The sequence below is a fragment of the Lonchura striata genome, chromosome 20 (genome assembly GCF_050655825.1).
Source record: "Lonchura striata isolate lonStrDom1 chromosome 20, ASM5065582v1, whole genome shotgun sequence".
Classification (NCBI taxonomy): domain Eukaryota; kingdom Metazoa; phylum Chordata; class Aves; order Passeriformes; family Estrildidae; genus Lonchura; species Lonchura striata.
This window is the reverse complement of record NC_140722.1, coordinates 15,536,782-15,559,833: the sequence shown is the minus strand read 5'-3', so window position 1 is coordinate 15,559,833 and position 23,052 is coordinate 15,536,782. Positions and strand designations below refer to the sequence as shown.

General features: G+C 42.7%; 1 protein-coding gene and 1 long non-coding RNA gene across 5 annotated transcripts in view; both read right to left on the bottom strand.

The window, feature by feature from the left end:
* The window catches only part of PREX1 (phosphatidylinositol-3,4,5-trisphosphate dependent Rac exchange factor 1), a 111,085-nt gene that overhangs the window by 55,284 nt on the left and 32,749 nt on the right, over positions 1–23,052 (bottom strand). For all 4 annotated transcript variants that reach the window (XM_085558353.1, XM_085558354.1, XM_085558351.1 and 1 more), the window contains exons 2-3: positions 8,848–8,919; positions 4,507–4,629 (exon numbers count right to left, since the gene is read on the bottom strand). In XM_085558353.1, coding sequence (XP_085414479.1) covers positions 4,507–4,629; positions 8,848–8,919 — 195 coding nt within the window. The remainder of the gene's footprint in view (positions 1–4,506; positions 4,630–8,847; positions 8,920–23,052) is intronic.
* LOC146765750 (uncharacterized) lies at positions 10,148–17,201 on the bottom strand. The gene is made up of 3 exons (XR_014949719.1): positions 17,065–17,201; positions 16,484–16,571; positions 10,148–10,283 (listed from the first exon to the last, which is right to left on the bottom strand). It is a non-coding gene; the product is annotated as an uncharacterized LOC146765750 (long non-coding RNA).

The following is a 23,052-nucleotide window of genomic DNA, read 5'->3' as shown; positions in this document are numbered from 1 at the left end:
GAAAACCCCTGCCTTTCAAGGGGTGAGAGCCAGTAGACTGGCTGGTTTACTTTGTGTTCTGAAACAAGCAGCATAAAAAATTTAACAGATATATATAATAGTTTCTGTAACTGAAGAATTTCACCAAATACACGCCAACACATTACAGATACTAAAGGATGGGAAGGGTAGCTTCACAACTAGATTGAGCTACTAAAACTGGGACATGTCACACCTACCAGCACATGCTGGAATATGAAATCCCCTGGTACGAAATGAAGGTCAGCTAGCAGGTCAGGGTCAGAAAGCTCTGCTCTACTGATCTTCAGATTCAAAGATAGGGCAACTCCTTCTATCTAAAATTATCAGAGATGCTGAACCCATTGCAAACACTAGATATTTGGAAACACTGGAGTGAGTCACTAAAGAAGCAGGAGCAACTATTTCCATGCCTGAGCAGATAAGGCAGTGGGTGAGTTGATCCTCTCAAAGCTGGTAGGAAGGGCTGAACTTTCAGCAGCTAAATTCAGAGCTTCCAGTATTGCATTCACTACAAAAAAAGGAGGTTTATTAGGCTTTAGGCAAAATGAAGGATTCAGAAGCCAAAAAACCCATCATTTTTGAGTGCTTCTCATGATAGCACTTACAATTCTTGGTTCAGGTTAGCTTCTATGCCATAATGCAGCGCCATGTGGAGGCACCCCGACAAGCTAGTTTGTGTATCAAAAATAATTTCAAAGCATTTGTGTGGCACGCTGCAGGGTAATATGTGAGGCTTTCCAGAGCTACCATTTCAGAACACCAAGCCATGTAGCCAATGCCTTCCAGAGTTTGCTGTTGCATTCACAGCAGGATTCTGGTCTGAAAACATTCTATTTGAACCTTTTAATCTCCTCAGAATTTGGAAGTTTATTTTTTTGGGGATTTTTTTGAGTTTTGATTGGAGCCCTAGCATTCTTAGAGCTTCCTGTGTCAGCTGAAGGTTCTTTTAAGACTGCTCACAGTGATCCAAGCAAAAAACTACTGCCAGCTGAAGGAGTTTACTAGCAGGAAACCATGGGACTACAGCTACAAAGGTATTCCCTTTGCTATTGTCACAAGGAAAAGAAATTGCATTTATGTTAGTTTAGGAGAATTTGACATTCTGGTCAGATGTTCAACGGTAGATTTACATGTTCAGAGTCTGTAAAATGCTTTTGGGTTTGGTTTAATTAATTTTTCCTTTCCTTGTACTTCAAAAGAAAGAACTGAGAATAAATAGATGTATGTCCAAGCACAAGAACAATGGTACAAAGCAAATAAAACAACAGCCACAAAGCGTATAGTGCAAAGAGCTGGAATGCAGATGTTCAGGACTTTTATCCTTCATCGGCAGCTGTTCATGTTGCTACTGCGGTGCAATACTGGGAAGCTGCAAAGAAACAAAAGTTTCTGACCACCAGATGCAGGAAAAGGCAGGCCTGGGTCCACAGCACAATAGAAAAAAGGGCAACAGGATTGTTGTCAACCATAAAAACAGGAATGCTACAAAGTAAAACAGGCATAGAAGTTTTTCCCACGTCTCTGCTCACTTCTTCTCAACTCCCTGGATGCACACAAGCACCATGCTTGATACTAAAAACAGCAGCCATTAACACAGAATCATCCGTTACATTCCTGCACATAAAATATCACTGCTCAGGTTTCTGACTGCAGCTTTCAGTGCCTGGAGTTTGGGAGGCTATATTTAGATGATGACAAAATCCTTTTGCTAAAGCTCAAGACAGTACAATAATTATGCACACAGCAGAGTGCTTTCCTCAAGTCTTTCCCAGCTGTACCCCATGCCGTCGACCCACAAATATGAGAACTATGCTTAAAATTACTCCATGTCTGAAGTGTTTCATTTTCCTCTGGATGATACTCAGTCCTAGGCTCTCCCATAGCCTGGTGAGGAAATTATCAGTTACATAATTACAGATGTTAGCTCAGGAATTCTGAACCTGCAGTTGCTCTAGGTTAAAGTGCAATTATGGTCAGAGATGTGACCAGATAAAAATGGCACTTTCTTACTCAGTAAATATGCTGGATACACAGCTAGACCTCCTGTTTTGGTGACAGAAGTAAGACTGTACTGTTCTCAGTTTGGTTGAAATAACTCTTTAACAATTTGTTTATTCTCCAAATATGTTATTTTGGATCCATTAGTACTGCCCACAAATTAATGCAAATGTGAAAATAGTTTTGACTAGAAAAAAGTAAATAAGGCATTTGGAAAACTGTAACATTTTATTTGGACATATTTTTTAACAAGGTGTGGCATTTTCTTGCTTCAAAGCAGGCTGAAACCAGCCTTGTCAACACCAAAAACATAAACAGAAGACAAAATTCTCAACAAAACAATATCCTCGATGACTTAGACAGCAAAACTGATCACTCATGCACCATTGCTCCAAAAAATGAGCATAACACATTTCCCTAGAACAAGATTCTAGCTATTACATCCCCAAACCTCTAGCAATATAGCAGTATTAGAAACAATGGATCAGACAATACTCTGCCCTTCTGCTCCGCACACAGTCACACCCTTTTCTGCCCTGCAAAAGGAAGCCTGTGCTTACAAGGTGTGGTCTTAGCGCATGTGCCCTCTCTGCCATTAGAGACACGTCCCACATGCTGTTTTTGTTTAAGGCTGTACAAGGGATTTGGAATGAATTTTCAAGGATGTTCTGTACCATCTGTTACAGTCACACTGAACTGCAGCTCCAGAATAAACTCTAGCACTTACCATCAGATAATGAATTTCTGATCACCCAACCAAATGGAGTACAGCAGGACAGACAATGTCTGTCTTCTGAAGGAAAACAATTTTTCACACCTGAATATCAGAGCAAGCACATTTCATCATCTCTTAAAATACTTCAAAAAGACTATGTGCATTAATTTCTTTTTTGGAATTGCAAAATCTGCTTTCTTGCTTGCTTTGGGTATTACTTAAGACTTGAATCCTTCTGAACTAGAGGTCCTTGACACAATATTGGGCCCATAATTACCATCCATTGATGTATTCAAAAGAGGTGTCAGTGTGGCACTTGAGCACAGGGTGTAATGGTGAACATGGTGGTGGTGCTGGGTTGACATGGGACTTGATGGTCCTAAAGGTCTTCTCCAACCTTGATGATTCCATGATTCTATAAAAGCAGCGTTCTGTTTCTGAAGGCTGGTGGATCATTGCCAAGAAAGGCTCTTCTAGGCCAAGACAGACCAGGAAGAGTCTGAGCCTACGTAGACTAGAGGACATTAAGGATACACAAATCTCATTAAGAGGACCCAAGCACTGCAGTCTGATGGAGCTCCACATGGTGAATCAGGGGATTGCTACAAGGATATACGATACACAGAGAAAACATGGTCCACTAGAAAAATGCAGTGTCTGGATAAAACAGTGCTTCAAGAATTCTCAAGCTATTCACCAAATTTTTAAGTATTTTCAACATTAAGTTTCTAAAGAAAAGCACCTCTGCTAACATCCAGCTGCTGACAAGACTGGACTTGTAATCAGGACCAGAAATTACCTTGCCAGGTGATCACAACAGTGAATACACCAATACATTCAAGATTCAGGGGCCTTATGTCCCTCACTGCAAGCTCTGCACAGGACTCACTATGATTTGATGATAATGAAAAAGCAGCACTGAGGGAGTTCCAGCACTTCTTCTGAGCATATTGCAACAACAGAACCCTGCCCAAGACGAAAGATCAAAGAAATGCTCCCCACAGTTTCCCCGGGTGAAACGGCAAGAGTGTGTGCTGTGAGGAAAGCTCCTGAGCCCCACCAGGACGCGCAGCGAGCGGCTGCTGCAACCCACGACCCCAGGCTGCTGCAAGGGCTGCACAGACACCCAGGCTGCTGCAACCCACGACCCCAGGCCGCTGCAAGGGCTGCACAGACACCCAGGCTGCTGCAACCCACGACCCCAGGCCGCTGCAAGGGCTGCACAGACACCCAGGCTGCTGCAACCCACGACCCCAGGCCGCTGCAAGGGCTGCACAGACACCCAGGTTGCTGCAACCCACGACCCCAGGCCGCTGCAAGGGCTGCACAGACACCCAGGCTGCTGCAACCCACGACCCCAGGCCGCTGCAAGGGCTGCTTGGGCAGGGAGCATGAACCTCACACACCCCTGCCTGCAACACCAGGCAAGCACCTGCAGGAGTACTGTTTCTGAGGCACTTGAAATTGTGCTGCTTTTTTGAAACTTCTGGAACAAAAGCAGACAAATTTTCAGCAATAAAATGTGATCAGATGGATGAGAAAAAGATTTTTTTAATTCAACAGGAAGGGGAAGAGTTTCTAAAAATACAATGTTGTTTAGCTCAGTTTGATGTGGTGTCTATTGTTCTAACCTCATTCACAAGTTTTTTCCCACCCTACCTACAACATTCATACAAGACACACATTGTCATAGTATTGCCTTAGAGATTAGGAGCTGGAGAGCTTATGACAGGAAACTGCATTTCCAGATAGCATTAAGTCATTGTACTTACAAATTTTAAGAAAACATTTCCCAGTTCATGCTGAGACTGGGGCTCTGGTTGCAAACAAAACTCCAGAGCAGCCAGGAACTCCTTGTGAACACCAAGAATGTCTTCAATATTAGAAAATAAGATCTGAAATATAAGGAGAAAAACATTGCTCATTTTTAATATATGTCAGTGTTTTTTGCTAAGCAGTTTTTTGCTAATACTGTGGAGCTCTACTTACCCTGGAGACTTACCATGATAGGATCCAGAGCTGAGACAGGAACTTGGTAAATAATGAGTTACACTGTATTTGCCCCTTTCCTAGCCCCCTATAAAAATCTTTCTTGCTACTGAAGTACCTGCTGTAAATTAAGGTTATCTTTGCAGACCCCTGAGCATGATAAATGCAAGCAACCTCTTTTAAGTCTTGAGAATACTTCCTATGAGAACAGCCAGGTAAATGGAACCACAAGGCCAAACTCATTTTGCAGGAGACAGAAACAGGGAGTAGTTTGCCTTTCCTTCCCATGCATTAGAAATCTCCTTCTGGAAGAAAGGGACTTGAAGGTCGCACACACAGGAGTGTACCTCTAAGCAGGAGACAAAATCTGCCATATGGAATCCAGCCTTACACTGCCCAGAGTACAGAATAATGTACATTTCTCATAAACCTCAAGAGCAGCATTTAGAGTCCCTTTCACTGATGTCAGTGACAACAAAAGGCACATGTAGAGGGGAAGAGGCCCCTCGTTCAACCCTGTATGAAAAGGCAATGGTGACAGTTATATGATCCCTGTGATTAGAATATACGTGTGCTAAGGGGAATAAACTGCCAGGGTGAAAGATGTTATAAACACATTATAAATCTCAGTCATTTTCATACAAAATATGAAAAGAAAGTGTGAATCCATGTGTAGGAGATGGAATACTACCAAGAGGGGGCAGAAGTCCTGATGTGAGGTGACAGCCATTAGTACTGGTAGCCACTGGAGGGAAGGCTAAATGGGCAGAGTAAATCCTGAAGTCTGCAGTGACATACGTGTTGCAGACAATGTTTCTATCACTTTGCTTTAACTATGTCACTTGCAAAGAGAAGACCTGCAGTGCAGTCAAGCAAGCTTTCATGTTGGAAGAAGCCTCTCAGATCTCGCTCAGTGAGCAGGTGGCCCTAAAGTATGCAGCATGTCAGAACTAGCCTTCATCTTCTTGGCATTTGCTGTGGGAAGTGATCACGCCTAACATCTCCAAACACTTCCTAAAATGCCTTACCACAACACTAAACTCTTCAACTTTATGCGTAGAATTTATTCAGCAGATGTAGCACTGAGTCAGCCCTGGTGGCTGATGATGTGGAGCAATTCAGACAAACAATAATCTGTAAATTAAGTCTAATCACTAAAATTAGGACTGAAACTTCAATTCCTGGTTTAAAACCAGTTTCTCTCTGGTTTAGCATGGGTAGACAAGATCAGGAATTCAAGGCCTTCCTCTTAGCCAGGTTTAACCCCATACTTCCATTACTCCCAAGGATGGGCAGAGTATTTCTCTCAAACTCCTCCTTCAAGCTGACTGCCTGTCCAGAGCAGAGCCAGTTGTATCTTCCTTGTCTTTTCTTCCCTCTCCCTTCTAGAATTCTGAGATACAGTGCTCTGTACCATCATTATTGCCCACTTGTGCCTCGGAGCTCCTTTCTAGCTCTCAAGGAGCTGAAAGATTCTGACACACTGAATTTGCACTGACTGGCTCTGCACCCACAAAAAGGCCAGGGAGCCAGGATCTTTTCATTGTTCCCTAGAAACTTCCTGTGCTAATTCAAGTGGAGCCTCAAGTGTTCTGTCACGTGGCTGAAAGTGATGTACTGATGCAGTAGCCCTTGCCTGCACTGCTTTGCCAGAAGCTGTGCCAGAAGTGGACTAACAAGCAAGAGGAAAATATCTGTCAGGGATGATTTTATCCTTCAGGAGCAGTTTTCAGGGGTGGTTTTTGATCCAAGGAATATCTGTGCAATCTAATGAATTCTGAGGTGATCAGTAAAGCTCTGCTTGCAGCAGAATTTGCAGGTAAGAATCACTTGAAAATCAAGGCAGCAGACAGACCTTGACTACAAATACTCCCATACCAAATCCAGTTACAGCCTTGTGCACACCTTAAGTTGTACTGCCCTCAAATTGCTTTATTAGTGAAGTGACAGCAGTGCCTGCTGTGAGCATTACACAACAGTATCATATCAGGAGAGTTATTCCCACATGAGGCAGTGAATAAATTCAAACCACTGGCGCACTTGTAAAGTCTGGGCCTGGCACAGGACTTTTTGGAGAGGGCTACAGTGGCTAAAGATTACCAAAATCTCTGGCGCTTAGCACCAGCTGTAGGAGAAATCTGCAAAATAATACCGGAGGCAATAACCCAACTTAAAAACCACTTTCTCCTTTTGCTCAGAGGTGACTGCCTGAATGTCCTGTATTTTCCTCTAGGCATTTCTGCATGTGAAGAAAGAGAATAAAGACGGGCTTCTCCTTACATAAGCTGCCAAACCACTTTTATAGTCTCTTCTGCTGTTGGCCACCACACAGTTCTCTAGTGACTCAAGACACATAATATCAGCAGGCAAATTATCAGAAAACCCAACACCACCTTGCTTTTCCTAGCTCTACCAGCTAGGTAGGAGAAAGGAGTGGGAAATAAAAGACAAGTATCTTTCAATTGCAGGAAAGACAAATTATTTGGTATAGCAGGAGATGGGGGGGGGTGGAAGGAGGAGACAATATTAACTCTGGGAACTACAGACATGTGAAAAATGTGCCTTGTAATTCTGTTTCACCAGAAATAGGCATAAGCCTTTTATTACTGAAGGGAAGTTCTCTTATTGAAAGCTGGGTATTTTAATAACAGCAATAAATGAGGTTTCATAGTGGTCTCAAAAAGATCCCCCAGACATTTCAAGAATGGCACAAAAATAAACTGGTACTTCCCCAAAGGAGTTTGAAGAAACTTCAAGTACAAATTCTGCTGTACAGGATTTGTAGGCACTGCATCTTACTATGTGGGAGTCATAATTAATATTAATTTTAATGACATGAATAATGATAGAATAATAATTTTCATTAACATCAACAAATAGTTTTGTAAGTTTATTTTCATGCAGAGCTTAGTTTTTGCACACTTCTATGTACACAAAATCTACTGTCACTAATCACTTGTCTACTTTTTTCTTCAGCCACCCCTGAATTTACTCCAGATACTGGACAGTAAGTTTTTGGAGAGTGAGGATTTCAGATTTCCAGATTTGAAGACAGCAAGAGGCTGAGCTCCACAAAGCTACCAGCAGTCTTGTTCCCAGCCCATTTTGATGCCAGTCAGGCAATACCTACACTTTGCTGGCCTGAAGAACTTACAGCCAAGGTGGGGCTGGAGCTCTGCTCACCTGGCATATGCAGGGAGCCTGGCACAGAAAACAGAGGAGCCAGCTGCAGCAGCACTGCAGGTGTGACACACCTCCTGCGGCTGCCCTGCTCCCACGGGGCTACAGGGCAAAGCTGCTGCTGATTCAGAAGCTCCAGGACCAAACACAAGTGCAGTCAAGCACCATCCAGCAGCAAACAAACTGTGCTCTGTCCTGCTCACCAGTGGGTTTCACTTGTGTTTGTGTATGAAGAGGGCTTTGGTTTCATGTGCACATGTGTACAAGGTGAGTTTTTTAGACAAATAACTACAAGAAAATGTTTTGTGTATTTATGAAATTAATAAACAACATGCACCTCTGTGACCACAGGCACTAGAGAAGCCTGTACCTCATGGTTCTCTATGTCCCTTAGCTATTGCTGGTGCAAAATTAGAACTTACTCATGCAAGGGTCTCACAATATGTAGACCTCCAACAAAACACCAAATTCCTTTCCACAAGAACATAAAGGAAAAATCTTGCCTCCTTCTTATAAGCCCTATCAAATTTCTATTAGTAGAAAACAGCAAATTCAAATTGGCTAAACTGAATGCTGTCAAACAAAACAGACAAGGGCTGTGGATTCCCTGCCTTTCCTCTCAAAGACATTGAAAAGGCCCCTCAGTACTCTACTCAGCATTTCGCAAATCTTGTCAAAAGTTAGTATTTCTGACAACACTACACTATTGTCAAATTTTACTAAAATTAGCCGGTGAGATGAAAAATTACTGGAAGATGACAGCTATAAGAATGGGCAAACAGATTGACAGATAAACTGTCAACACAAGCTCCTTTCCTCAGGGAATCAGCTTAATAATAAACATCAATATGAAAAGAGGATATTTGATGTTCATATCCCTGAATCTAGCCTTTCATTGCATATCACTTCCCCTACCAAGAAAACAAGGAAGACAGAAGAAATACCTTAACATTCTCCTCTGTTATGTACTTCTCAGCTTTGTCCACTGCATTCTGTCGGATCCGGTGAAGAAATGCCTGCATAGATAAAAGATTATGTTTGAATTGTTTGAAAACAGTTTGATTTCTCTATTTTATTTCCTCTAGGTTCCCATCAACACAGTGTGGCTGATTACCTTTAAGACTGAAAGTATGTAAACACTTACCAACTCCTCACCACAGATATCCAGGCTGCATGCAGGCACCAAAGACACTTCCTACAAGCTGACGGGCTTTGCCTGACAATAAATGTCTTCTTTTTGTTGAAGCTTTTAGCTTTAATTATCTGTTACTAGTAGTATACTACAGCAGGGTCCAGTGGCTCCTCTGAAGGTTTCCTGTGTCTCCAGGATTCAGCTGTTCTGCCCCAGGGCAGTGTGCTTGACCCGCAGCAAGATGTGTGTCAGTAAGGGACTGCAGTTAGAAGGCAGGAACAGTCACGCTGTTGGAACTGAGCCACATCAGAGCCATGAGCTGGGGCTAGGGACAGCTTCAACAGGCTCGATATGTGGGGAAGGGAAATGGAAATCACCACACAGTGCCTGTGATATACTATCCTGTTCACTTCATTTCAGTTGGTTATAAAAAGACAAAGCAGTTCCAGAACTTTTCACTTAGGTCGTGTTTCCCCTTCTCTCAGCTCTGCACATCTCTGGATTTAACAGCCAAATCAATAAAAAGCTCTAGGCCAGATACAAATGGGCAGTGATCTGAATATCAGCCTGAAAAGCATAACTCTGGCTACTGGAAGCTGGGAGGACCTACTTACATTTGCACTGAACACACCCACAAACCTATTTGATTCAGTGGGAAGGGTTTAGAAAAGAACACTGCAGGGGATTTCCATCTCAAAACTCCACTGGTTTAGCAACTACCAGCTAAAAGGCACTTCTGAACTGAGAGCAGAGAATTTTATATCCACAGGCATCAGCAGAGATGGAAATACCTTCAGGAGAGACTGAAGGGCAGCCAGAGAGGACAGAATCTGCTGCAATAATCTACATAACCTCTGCAAAGAAGGGAAGAGAGCTTTTCTCTCTGGTCTTGTCAGTGATTTCTAACTTGCCTCCCACACAAAGGAGTGGGCCCTGAGGAGTGCAGTGAACAAGGATGAAAGAACTTCTCTAACCCACCTGAGAGAGTGAGGGGAAGTTGGTCATGTCTTTATTTAGGGCACAAAGCAGCTTTGTTACAGCTTGGTAATAAAAAGCCTTTAAAAGCTGAACTATTCCTGAGCAAGGTCCATGTCAGCTGGTGCATACTCCTCTTTTGCTTTTTCCCTTTTGCCTGCTGGTATCAGCAGCAGGTTACAGGTTCAGCACGATGACTGATGACAGGAGGAATAGCTGTTGCAGTCCCACGTCAGCACTGGGTTCGGTAGCTGAGCATTAGTAACCAGGCACCTGAGTCATACAAGGTGGCACATTATTCTAGAGACACTCATTGGCTAACGGCAAATCAGGCAGTGACTTCCCTTGCTTTAATCACAAACATGTTTGGAGAAAACAAACCCTATTGAAATGATCAATGAATCTACATAATTAGCAGCTCCACTCGTGACTAATAGTTACCTGCATGTCAGTCCCAGCATGAAGGGTCTAATAATAGAGAGCTGTATACAGAAGTGCAAATCACATTAGCTGTTACACGCCACTCAATAAAAAAGAGGAGATTGTTAATCTAAAAAACAACTTTTCTGTGATGCTTGTCTGAAAAGACCACATGATGTGAGCACAAAAAAAGGGAGAAAAAAAGAGAGGAAATCAAATGAAAAATAAAAAAGGCATAGAAGCAGAAAGAGGAAGAAGGATGAGAGACCTAGAAGGGAAACAGACAGTCAACTTTGTAGGCAGTCTTTCAAATCTCCTACAGCCTCTGATTTGCCTTGATGTGCATGGATAGCAGTCTCTCCAGTAATAATAAAACAAGAGATTTTAGTCTTACAAATTTAATAGTCTACTTTTCAAAATGCAATTCCCCTCAAATTAACTTAGTGGATACAGAACAAGTTTGTTTCCCATTTTTCAATACCTACTGAGGTGCAAGAAGAATCTTTTGCAATACAGCCATTCAAATAAAAAGTATGAAAACCACAAGCTATTAAACAGCAGCTCATGGAGATAATGTTGTGTCCCATTCACATGGCAACACCACTTTCTTCCAAACCACTTTCTGCTTGGAAAAAGCAACCCTTTTCCCAGAGATGTTATTCTGACACTCAGGTCAGCACTTCCCAAACTTCTCCAGTGATTTTTTTGTGCTACTTGTTTTATTAGGGTCTGAGCTCATCTTCACTAGCCCTCTAATCACCTGGTGACACAGACTCCAAGATCTATTACACAAGTAGTATGCAACTCTTTTGGGAGGAGGGAGTGCTATGATCTTTCACGAGACCTATTGATTTCGCTGGAAAATCAGAGTTATTTGGACCAGAACATGAAAAAAGTGATGCTAAAAGAGAGAAGGTGGTGGTGGACGAATATTAAAAAACTTGCCATGCCTATATCTTATTTATATTCCAAAATATTTTGTTATAGAAGAGGAAGCAGTTGAAAAGGTAAAAGATTGACTGGTCCCTAAAGTTACTGAGACAAATTCTCTGTGGCTGCTCCACTCTTCACACTCTACACAGCTCATATGTAAATTCAAGGGGTCTGGTCCTTGGCATTTTTCACAAGGAGCTTTCAGGGACCCCACAGCATAACCCTTTTCATCTGCAGCAACTTTAATCTCTGCAGCAACTAGCCTCCAAGGAGATGTGGAAGCATGGGGGTCAGCTTTCTTAGGAGATCTTGGAAGTATGACCTAGAGACTCTGAAAAACATTCCTACGACACTGCAAGATGATCACAATCACCCCTCCATTGCAATCAAGAGCAGAAAGCTCTACTGTGGCATGCTGTTGGTTTCCTCTTCTCTGAAACTATCAGGCATTACTGCAACAACAACCAACTGCAGATCACTGAGACTGTTGAAGAGCTGAAACTCTTCAACAAAAGTAGGCTTTGCTTCCTTCTATCTTCTTGTTGTACCCTGGTCAGGACTTACAAGGATAACTATTTCAGAAAATGCAGAGATAAGAAGATGGCTGACAGCACATCTTTGCTCTTTATCCCTATGCACAGCATTGCTCCCCTGCTACTCCGAGTGCCCCACTGTGCTCACACTGCATAGGTCTGAGCAATCCAAGCTGTTTGCTTGGGCAACAGAGGAAGAGAGATGCACTGGAAGAGCCCATGAATCCAAAACATGAACAGGTCATGGCACAAGGCAGGGAAAAAAAGGGAAACCAGGCTGATCAATTTTCATTCTCCTGATAAATATTGTAATGGCCCCATCTTCCATTTTAATGTGCTCAGTATTAGGAAAACAGACCTGAGAAGACTTGTTTTGGTTTAAAATTCTGCTGTGGTAACATAATGTTTATTTGTAACATGTTGTCCCAGAGGTCTGCTATTCCCAAACTCAGCAGGCCACAGCTGATGCTCCTCATGTAACACATAAGCACGATTTATAGTTTGTCTTACAGCACAAAGCCTTGCAGGATTCAAGCAAATCTATGACAAATTAGAATGAGCAGAGTGAAATGTTTCCTTCCTGCTTTACATCATGTTGTACAAGTTCCTTCCAATACAGACTAATAGAAATGTATTACAAATGTAGAATGAAATTTAAGTATAAAAGTTCATTTCATTAAATAAGTACTTTTTAACGGCCCCTTTTGTATGAAAGTGTTTTGTTCTTCTATTCACGGTCCTCATAATCCACTGTTTCAATGAAATTTCATTGTGTCTTTGCAGCACCTCTAAATCACAAAAGCACAGAGTACATTTTAAGGAAAGAATCTGCTAATTGTTAGTAGTTGTCACATGAAACAGTTGCACACGTGAAGCAACTGGGATAACTCTTAATTGCTTTTCATATGGGCCTTGCTGAACTCAGCTCGTAGCCTTAAGCAGGGAAAATTAGAATTTTCCATCTTCTATGTAGAAGTAACATGAGTCAAACAGTAGGGATGAGGCAGTGACAGTTTGCTCATGCCCCTGCTCAAAATTCATGTTTAAGGCAGATACTTCCTCAAGTATTCAGAAATAGCAAGCGACTTCTTACTAAACAGCAAGACAGGCAAAGTGTGCCTGCCCCTGAGGGAAATGAAAAGGAGAACAGAAACAGATAGGGTGAGGCAACTTGTCCCCGTGTTGCTGGAGAAGCAACAACTTAAAGCACAATCCTCTAAAACCTGTTTCCTGAACAGCTGACTGGAATGTCACATCGCACTTAAGAGACAACTGAGACAATTCCATTAAACACATCAGTGATCAGGACTGATTCAGAACAAGGGTCCAGGGATCTAAATGAGCCTAGAATTTTCAGGGTTAATATTAATAAATTGCTTTATACTTGTGCCATCAATTGTTTAAAGCTTCTTGCAAGTGCAGATATCTTGTTTCCAAGAAAATGTGTTCACAGTGACAAATTAAGAGGTGACATGAACAAAAAATTCCAACATTTGACCACACTACCATCTTCACCTTGCGACTACAGAACAGGGGTCATACATATGAACAAGAACTTGCAAGTGTAGTTTTAATTTCTCTTTTTTTCATCACTTGAATTAGTGTTGCCATTAATTTGGCTGTTAGAAGTCTTTGCCTCCATACCAAAAAACCCTATTTCTTTAGCAAAGCAGCTCAAAGGTCCTGTGAGAACCTTTCAGCTTTACTGAAATAGTCTGACAAATTAAAATAAGTGTTTGCTGAAGTTCATGTTTTAAGAGCAGATGCATCCTTGCTCATATTACTCAATTGTTAGCTTTGAACCTTGCCATTTTGATCATGTTCTTTTGCTTTCTATCAGATATGCAGTTCATAAGCTAAAGCTTTACACAAACGACAGGAAACAAATATCCTGTATCCCCATTCCACATGTCAAATGCAGTTCTCATCTGAGTTGACCTGAGGTCTGAAAGACAATGCAATAAATGAATCTCGAAGTAACATAACAGTGACTGCACAGGGCTATTCAAATCTCTTAGCATTTCCCTTCAAGGGTGTTGTACGCTCACAGCCTTGAGTCCCCACCCAGCTGAGAATGCAGACCCTCAGCTGGGGTGAACCTGCTTTGGTTCTGCTGCTCCCACCATGCCCTGCAGTGCTGTGCACGGTTAGCCAGGATCTACTGATGCCCATCCTAGAGACAGCTGGATTTCAAACATAGATTAAGTAATTCTTGAGCAAATACAGATTACTGGGTTTCCAATATCTTTTGCTGTCCTGAGCAAATGTCAGTATACAAGGTAGAATACTGGTCCTGACTCAGGTTTTTCAGTTGTGAAATTACTTAGAATATTGGAAATCAGAAGCAACTCCTTTGACATTACTAGCATTACACATGTAAAATGGAGCAACTGTACTACTTTTAAAGAGCCTATTACTATACCTCTTACTAGCAATCCAGTATTCCCTCATTGCTCAGTTACTGGCTGCTATATTAATATTTCTACAAAAACACATTTTAAATTATCAGTGTCTGGAGAAGAAGGAAGAATTTAAGCATCAGATGAGTGCATTATACTAAAACTCTCCTAAACCACAGCTGTGAGAGAAAGCAACTCTGCAAAACCATTGTAGCTGTAGCTGAGCTCTACAGGCAAATTAATTCATCAGCAAACACCTGAACAGGGACTTGCCTGATAGACAGAGGTGTTTAGTAAGAGGAAATAGCACCAGAAATAGCTTTTATTGCACTAATTTCAGGCTTCCTGTGTATCAAACTGGCTTTAAAGCCTCAAAGCTTATTGGTACTTTTTTTTTAATCTATCCCCTGAAGAGGAACTAAATTATTAGCTAACCAAGATGATTCATTAAAAAAAAAAAAAAAAAAAAGTCACATACATCATGGAGTATCAAACACTCCTGCAAACAGCTCAGGCAGTCTGAGCTGTAGAAGCTGCACAATCATTCCACACACATAAAAGCACAGGAGTTACAGGACGCACCATCTCTTCCCACAGCAGACTGCATGAACATTTGCAAAATAAACAGATTCCATTTCATGTAAAACCAGAAAGACCCTCAGAAAAGAAATGCAACTTCAGTAGCAAAATTCAGATATGTCACAAAGGAGACATCCTTTGGCCTGAAGCATAATTTTGATGGGTATTTTTTGTAATTGTATAGATACATAAGCAATAAATACATGTACCCATATTACACAATCACCACTTATACTGGCAATTCAATAAATATTAACTAAGCACTGACTGTGGTAATTTGAAACTTCTTCCCCACTTCTTAGTATGTCATATGGTGAATACTGAAAAATATTAAATGAAATACAAAGGAGCATTCAGAAATTCTGCTATTTAAAATTAGTTAATAAGTGCATGTATGAATAAAATGTTTGAATAAATAAACTTGATTATTTCTTTAAGTACTAGATAAGAGAAACAGCTACTGATAATATGAAGTATATGCCTGATATAATTCTAAAACTCTGATCTGTCCTTAGCCAATCCTGAATTTAAGGTTCCTGCAGTTATGACCACATTTGGTTGATTTATCTTACATCTATCTTGGCATTATTACACTGTCTATAACATCAAATCAATCACAAAATACTGGCATTGCACAGCACTGGGACTTTCAGCTGTGCTTTAAGGACTTGGACATTCCAATTGCTTTCTTCTCACTTTGAATTTCTTGACATAGATCCAGCACAAAATGGTTTCTGTCAACAAATCTCTGGGGCTTAAGTGAGGATTCACCTCATCTACTCATGCCCCCTGAAAGCTGAAGCCTTCCCTGAGTTAGTGATCCAGGTTCCCACTACAGCAGAGCACTGGGCAGGCAACTTACAGGATGAGTCACTGCCTTAGGAGGATGTTTAAGAAGAAAGGCTGAACAATCACCTAGAAAGGTTTTCTCAAGAGTGAGTCTGGGTGACAAATTTAGCTCAGACCACAGTTCTCTGTACCACTCTCACTGCATAGGCAAATACAAATTCCAGGGCAGTGGGTGTTACTGAATCGTCTCCAGAAGTGAACCGGGACTGTCTCAGTCACTCGTGGACGCTTAGGGACACGGGGGCACTGCAAATTGACACATGCAAAATTGACATGCACGGACATTCTCAGCACAGTGAGACTCATCACAAGTGAGCTGATCTAGTAGCACTTCCCAGAAAAAGTGTTTTACAAAAGTCTTCTACAAAGAAAGCTCTAAAAAGAACCCAGACCATTATCTGCCCTTCCAGCATACTACTGTTTACACTGGAATTCTGCAACAAAAAAGCCAGTCAAACCAAATTCATGCTTTGTCTGATGGAGGGAGGTGGAACTGAAGGGAAGTCACAGAGAAATACGTTGCAGGGTTTCTCACTCCAAAGAGAGATCCCTTTCTTAAGGAGGAGCAGTTTTCATTTAAATTACAAAAACCTTTTGTGAAGTGAAAGACAGGCTGGTGCTGCAGAAGGGCCATTGTCTCTTCTCTATCATTGCCCTGACCTATGCTAGTCCCTCCTCCCCCCAGTCACTAATATTTGCATTCTCAAACAGGTCAGAAGATCCTAATCCACTTCAGGGCCCCAAAAGCTGTATTTCTTACCTCTGAAATCCTTCAGGACTCATTGCTATTAATTTCTGCGTATCTCTCGTACCCTGACTTCTCTTGACTCCTCTTCATGCTCTCCCTCCTGTACAACATTATAACAGACTGAATAATCTCATTATTGTAGACTAAAAAACCCACCAAACCCCTCCTCTTCTTTGCTTAAGTATGCCCTTTTGTGAACAACTATCCTTGGAAGATTTCAGCCCATTCAAATATCAATAGAAAACGTATTTGTTTGGATTTTCAAAGGAACTTAAGAAAGCTACACGTGACATTCTCTCCAGCCTTTGGAATATTCTCCCTTTTACTGGCCTCTTCGTGTCATTTTCCCTGTTCTACAATCATAAGATGATTTTCATCATCTTACTGTACCATGGCACTCTTCAAAACACTTTCAGGACAAGGTTTGGTTGAACAGTGTGGTTTACTTCATTCCACTTTTATGTAGAGAAATAAATCCAGATTTATTTCTGTGTCTACTCAGTCTTTATGGTACTTTAACAAAAGTCTGTTTCAGAAGTAAAGGCCCAGTAAACAACACATGCATTTTTTAGGATTCAACTCTTACTACTTACATTCACTGTGTTCATAGTGAAGAGATGCCTGCAGTTTGCAACCAGTTCTATATTAGAGGCTCCAACTTCTAAGATCCTATCAGCACCAGAGGATGTTTAATCAGGTTTCAGGCTCTACAGAGCTGCTTTTTCAGGAGGGAGGTAGAAGCATCAGAGAGACTAGAAACATCAAGTGGTATCCAAAAAAAGTAAAATAAAGGGTAAAATAAAGATGATGAATGAAACTGCAGCAAAAGTTAGAATTTCTTCAAATAATATTTCAAGATAACAATCTAAGCTGAAGAACTTTGCTATCAGAAAGATTATTCTCTTCTTCTTCTACTCTTTCTCTTTCCAGTGATGGAAATACACTTAATACACTAAACATTAAATAGACAACACAGAGGAAAACTTTAAAATTAAATCTAGTTCTCTGAAGTCCATGGAATACTCTTCATCAGTTGCAACACAGCCTAGGACTTCACCTAACTGAAGCAGAACAGTTCAGGTGACTGCCATCAGTTCACAGACACTTGCCCTAAATTGCCTGTGAATCTAAACTGGATCCACATTATCTCGGGTGACCCACAAACTTCATCTACATTGCAAACACGTAACAAAATCCCAGGATCTTATTTCCTAGGAACACTGTCTATGCCCTGATGATGCGTACTTAAGATTGTCTCTCATAAACCATTTTAGCATCAGACTTTAGATCTAAACATTGAGACTGCCTCTAGAGGTTTCCTCTCCAGGGCAGGTGTATCTGGTGGGGCTGGGCAGCACCAGCCCAGCTCCTGAGCATGGCTGGGAGAGGCTCCCTGCGAGGGTCCCGGCCTCTCCCCGCGAGGGTTCCGGCCTCTCCCTGCGAGGATCCAGCCTCTCCCCGCGAGGGTCCCGGCTTTTCCCCGCGAGGGTCCCGGCCTCTCCCCGCGAGGATCCCGGCCTCTCCCTGCGAGGGTCCCGGCCTCTCCCCGCGAGGGTCCCGGCCTCTCCCCGTGAGGATCCCGGCCTCTCCCCGCGAGGGTCCGGCCTCTCCCCGCGAGGGTCCCGGCTTTCCCCGCGAGGATCCCGGCCTCTCCCCGCGAGGGTCCCGGCCTCTCCCCGTGAGGGTCCCGGCCTCTCCCTGCGAGGGTCCCGGCTTTTCCCCGCGAGGGTCCCGGCCTCTCCCTGCGAGGATCCAGCCTCTCCCTGCGAGGGTCCAGCCTCTCCCCGCGAGGGTCCGGCCTCTCCCTGCGAGGATCCCGGCCTCTCCCCGCGAGGGTCCCGGCCTCTCCCCGTGAGGATCCCGCGAGGGTCCCGGCCTCTCCCCGTGAGGGTGCCGAGCAGATGGCGAAGCGCGGGTTTGGTGAGGCAGGCCTTGGCAGGTCCCAGTTCGACAGGCGCTCTCACGAGCAGAGCTTCACTCACGGTGGGGAAGGCAGCCGGAGACGGAGCCTCGCAGCGGTGGCAAATTCCCCCCCCAGTGACACGGCTGTGTCCCCACAGTGACCGTGGCTTCTCACCTCATTCCCCCCACACTGACCAGGGCTGTCTCCCTCCGGTGCCGAGAGAGGAGCAGAGCCAGGAGCTGCTCCTAGCCCGAAGCTCCCGGCATCTCTCCCTGGGAGAAGCCCCTCAGCTAAGAGAGCAGCCAGCCCCCGGAACCCTGTCCTCCCCTGAACCTTGGCCACTGCTTTTGTCTCTCTCAAGTACTGGTTGTTATTGTCTCTCAACAACAGATGGGAGAAAATTCCCTGAGAAAGAAAACAAAAGGAGCAATCCTAGCCTCCAACAAAGTCCATTTACACTTCCTACCACAGGAAAGAAAGCAACGCAGCTTTTGAGTTACCAATTTCTTAGCATGCGCTTCGCCCTCGCTCGCACACACAGACGGGTTGCACGCACAGCTGCACATGCAGAATCTGCCTTGATGTATTTGCAATTATTTAAACACAAAAAAAAAAGAGGGGGAAAAAAACCGAGGAGCATCTTTCACATGTTGGTTTAAAAAACGAAATCTTACAAGTACACTTTCATTACTACCCCAGAGCAGGAAAAGACAGTTTGGCTGAAGGTCCAGCAGCTGATCTAAGCTGTTTTTCCAAAGCAATCTACACTATTTTCAAGTGTGGACCACCTGGGAGCTCATGGGAATGGCTCAGAGTTTCCCCACCAGATTGCCTATACTGCAACACAGTGGAAAGCACAGACTGTTTGGGGAAAAAAACAGGCAGGAGGAAATTCTTAATTAAGTATTAAATATAATGCCAACATTTTAACAAAATCAGAAATCTCCCTGAAAGCAATGTCATTCACAGCCCTCTTTCAGAAACAGCACTACAGACCTAAAGGTCACTGCAGAGTGGCGACCCTCTGGCCACAAGGCTCCTCAGAAACATCCTCAGAAAGCTTACTAAGCTTACTGGGTCAGGGTTGCTGCCCAGCTTTACATACCTAAGAACATTTAGGCTACTCAAAACCACACCCACTCGGGATGCTCAGGCAGACCCAAACTCTTCACTGCACCCAATGGTCACACTTCCTCTTGGACAAATGGAAAATATGCCATTTTGTCGGGTCTAAGAGCTAGATGAATCTAAAAACACTGCCTGTCCCACTGCCTCAAGTCAGCCAGAGCCGGGTTTCATAGTTCCCCTACAAATACGTTTTCTTGTGACAGACTGAAGAAAACCTCTCATGGTGAGATTCCTTCTCCGCACACATGTTCTTGCAGAACACAATCATATCACACACAGTCTTGAACTCCAGCTTCCTGTGAAACAGAGTGAAGAATGAGACCATTATATTTTAAACATAAAGGGGAAGTTGAGCTAGTGAAGCTTGCTGCAGCCCCCGAACTGAGGGCTTCAGCAGGCAGACTGCCCTCCCCAGCCTTCCCATGGCCTCAGACTGGCCTGGAGGGTCTGCGAGGCCGTGCTGGTGTCGCTGGTGCCAGGTCTGGTGTTCTGGCTTGTGGCATGAGGGCGGTGTTGGCAGCTGTCTTTCTAATCTATGCATATCTAAAGCAAAGCTAAAAACATAGCTTTGGTAAATATACTTCCTCTTTCTTTGCAAACAGATGGGAAACCTTAAAAGTAATTATTAAAATTTCAATTTGAGAAGGGGCTTTATGATCAAAACAGGTTTTTTTTGAAGTATCATGCCATTTTAAAATGAAAACCAGATAAAATTTGACCTTCATCTGAAGCCAACTGCATTACATTGCTAGGAAACAGGAAGCACATCTCTCCAATCCTCAGTCTGTTCCTGCAACCTGCCCTTTTCTCAGTACTGACACAGCTTTCTCCCCTACATCACAAAAACCAATTATTAAAGCAGCTTGGGGACCTATCACCAGGACAGTCCTCTGGAAACTGAACTATTTTCAATGTAGATATCTCATATCTGCAGAGCTGCTGTTAGGGTAATGTATGACTTTGCTCACCACTCCATCCAGCCACAGGAACTGTCCCTGCTGAAGAAAGGGCATCAAGCACAATGCCTGCATGCCAATGTACTGGCTGGTGAGTTTAGCAAACCATTCATTCAAACTGCCATCTTCTCTTCTGCAATACTTTCCCTTCAACTGCCTTTTCATTAGAGACTGACTAGTAGCACCTGTTTAGCAAAGAAATTCATACACAGAGTTCCCTTTAGAGTCAGTTCTGTCATTCATCCTATCTGCCAGTGCAGCAGCTCCCAATCCAAGTCCATTGCCAGTCACCTCAGACACTGCTGGCACTACTTCCCCCGAGGTTCCATCTCCATCAGTCCAAAGAACAGATCTCAAATTATGCTGCCAAAGCTCAGGTGCATGCTGGGCCAAAGCAAATAGCTGGTTTAAACCTCATCTACCACATTAACACACTGGATTGAATTTAGCCTTTGCAAGAGTACCAATTGCATCTGTGAACTCAGCTGATTACCAGTTACTGAGTGCTCACACAGAACAGGGCTTATATTTGTAATAAAATATTTAGAGTGGAAAAACACCACAGACTTTAATAAAAGAAACACTCTCAGACTGCCAGTGCCTTGTGGTGCATCTATGCAGATGCTTGGAATTCCTTACATAAAGCTGGAATTTAAAGTTCTGCCAATTAAATAAATATCTGTTTCAACTCAGTTTTGTATTAAAACAGTAACCAATTTTACCAATTTTACTTCTACAAAATAAAGTGTGAAGTCCTGGATTATAAGTGGGCTCCATTTGTAGATCTCTTTTCACAGTTACTCTGCCTAAATAGCTGACTGTTCAGAGAAAAAAATACACCCAATTTGCATATCTAAGCACTAACTGCATTAGCCAACTTAAAAGGTGGAACACACACAAAAAGTTGAATTTGGACATCAGACATTTTAAATAAGTGTTGATCATTCCCACAGAAAATGCAATAGATCTAAAAGCTTTTTAAGAATAAGTGTTAAGAAGTTTATAGAGGCAACATCTGTTCTAGTGAATTGTTTCAGTCTTTGCACAGTAAAGGTACCAGGAAATTCTGGATGCTCCGTCAATACTTCCACATCAATACAGGATTCTTTATCAAAACCCTTTTTATTTGAGCCATGTACCAAATTAAGTGTGTTTAAATGCACTACAGATGGCGGACAAAGCAAAAACAGGAGGAAAACTGGAACTGCAATCCTTCCTTCTTTGCTAACAGCCTAAGCAGTGTCTTGCTCTCTGTACTCTGGGAATCATTCCTCCGAACTCGGAAGAGCCCATCTTGCTTTTTTCAATCTCCTGACACTGAAAGCTGTCCTGTGGTTTTCTGGGAGGAAAGCTTAGAATACTCTCTGCTAGCCTTCTAGCAGGAAGCAGAAGAGAAGCTAAACAAGAAATGACAAAAAAATCGCCAGGGCACTTAAGTGAACTTTGAAAAACCAGCACAAAGCTCTGACACCAACATTCCTGACAATGCAAAAACAGCTATGCCAAAGCACAAAGGGCCTTGGTCTTGCTGTCAGCCACTTGGGACTGAAAGCAGGTAATACAAAACACCCATGAGAAACATCAAGAAACCACAGCAGGAAGTAATAAGCACAGGATGTCACAAGAAGTATTTATATTTATTTTACTTATTCTTTAATTCACCTCCAAAAAAACCTAAAATCAGCTTCAGGTCAATGCTCTACTGAAAGCACCTCACAGCTGGGAGTACATCATCACTATATCTAGGTGGCTGTGCATGATTTGATTCTGATGCTTACTATCTTTTCAAAGGAAAATGTTGTTTGTCATGCTGTTAGTGCCTCCAGATTTGAGTAGAACCTATAAGCATTACAATCCCTTTATATATATTCTGGCAAGGTGGCTCGAGTTTTTGTTTTTACTTTTATTTCTCCCCTAGTAGGATGGTCTTCGAGGCACTGCAAGATCCCTCAATGGTAAAGGGCTGCTGTCTGCTCAAAGCCCATTTCAGTGACTCCTGGCTCTCTCCAGCTAGCAATCCAAACATTTGTTGGCTTCATTTACTGTGCTAAAAAGCAACATAAGGCAAGATGCAATTACCCACAAGTCCCTATGCTACTCCTTGTTTTATTACTTCTGGCAGATGGAGTAGAAAACAGTAAAAGCAAAGCATTTGATTACTGTTTGCTAAGTGCAGAACCTCTGCTGAACCTCTTTATTTTTTGAATACCACAGTAATGCTATGCATGACCATTTGGTTTGAAACAGACCACACAAATTACTCCCTGCTCACTGTATTGACTCTCGGCTGGTTGCTCTTCTCTCGTTGGCACCATACAATAAAGCACCTGTTTCAAATGCATATGCTGACTGCAGGGGCATAATTCTACAGAATTAGGAAGTTCTGACCTCAGGCTTAAAAGTGACAGGTCCCTTAGTACTGATGGGATTCCTGGCTTGTTATCATACCGCTAATTTACATGGTTTTTACCCCATCACTCCTGATGCCTTGTCAATTACTGATTGGAAAGGCAGACTGGTACCTCATGTTTACCTTACCCCTTGCCCTGCGGCTGCCAGCAATGCTTCTAATTACAAAACTGTCACAAACCAAA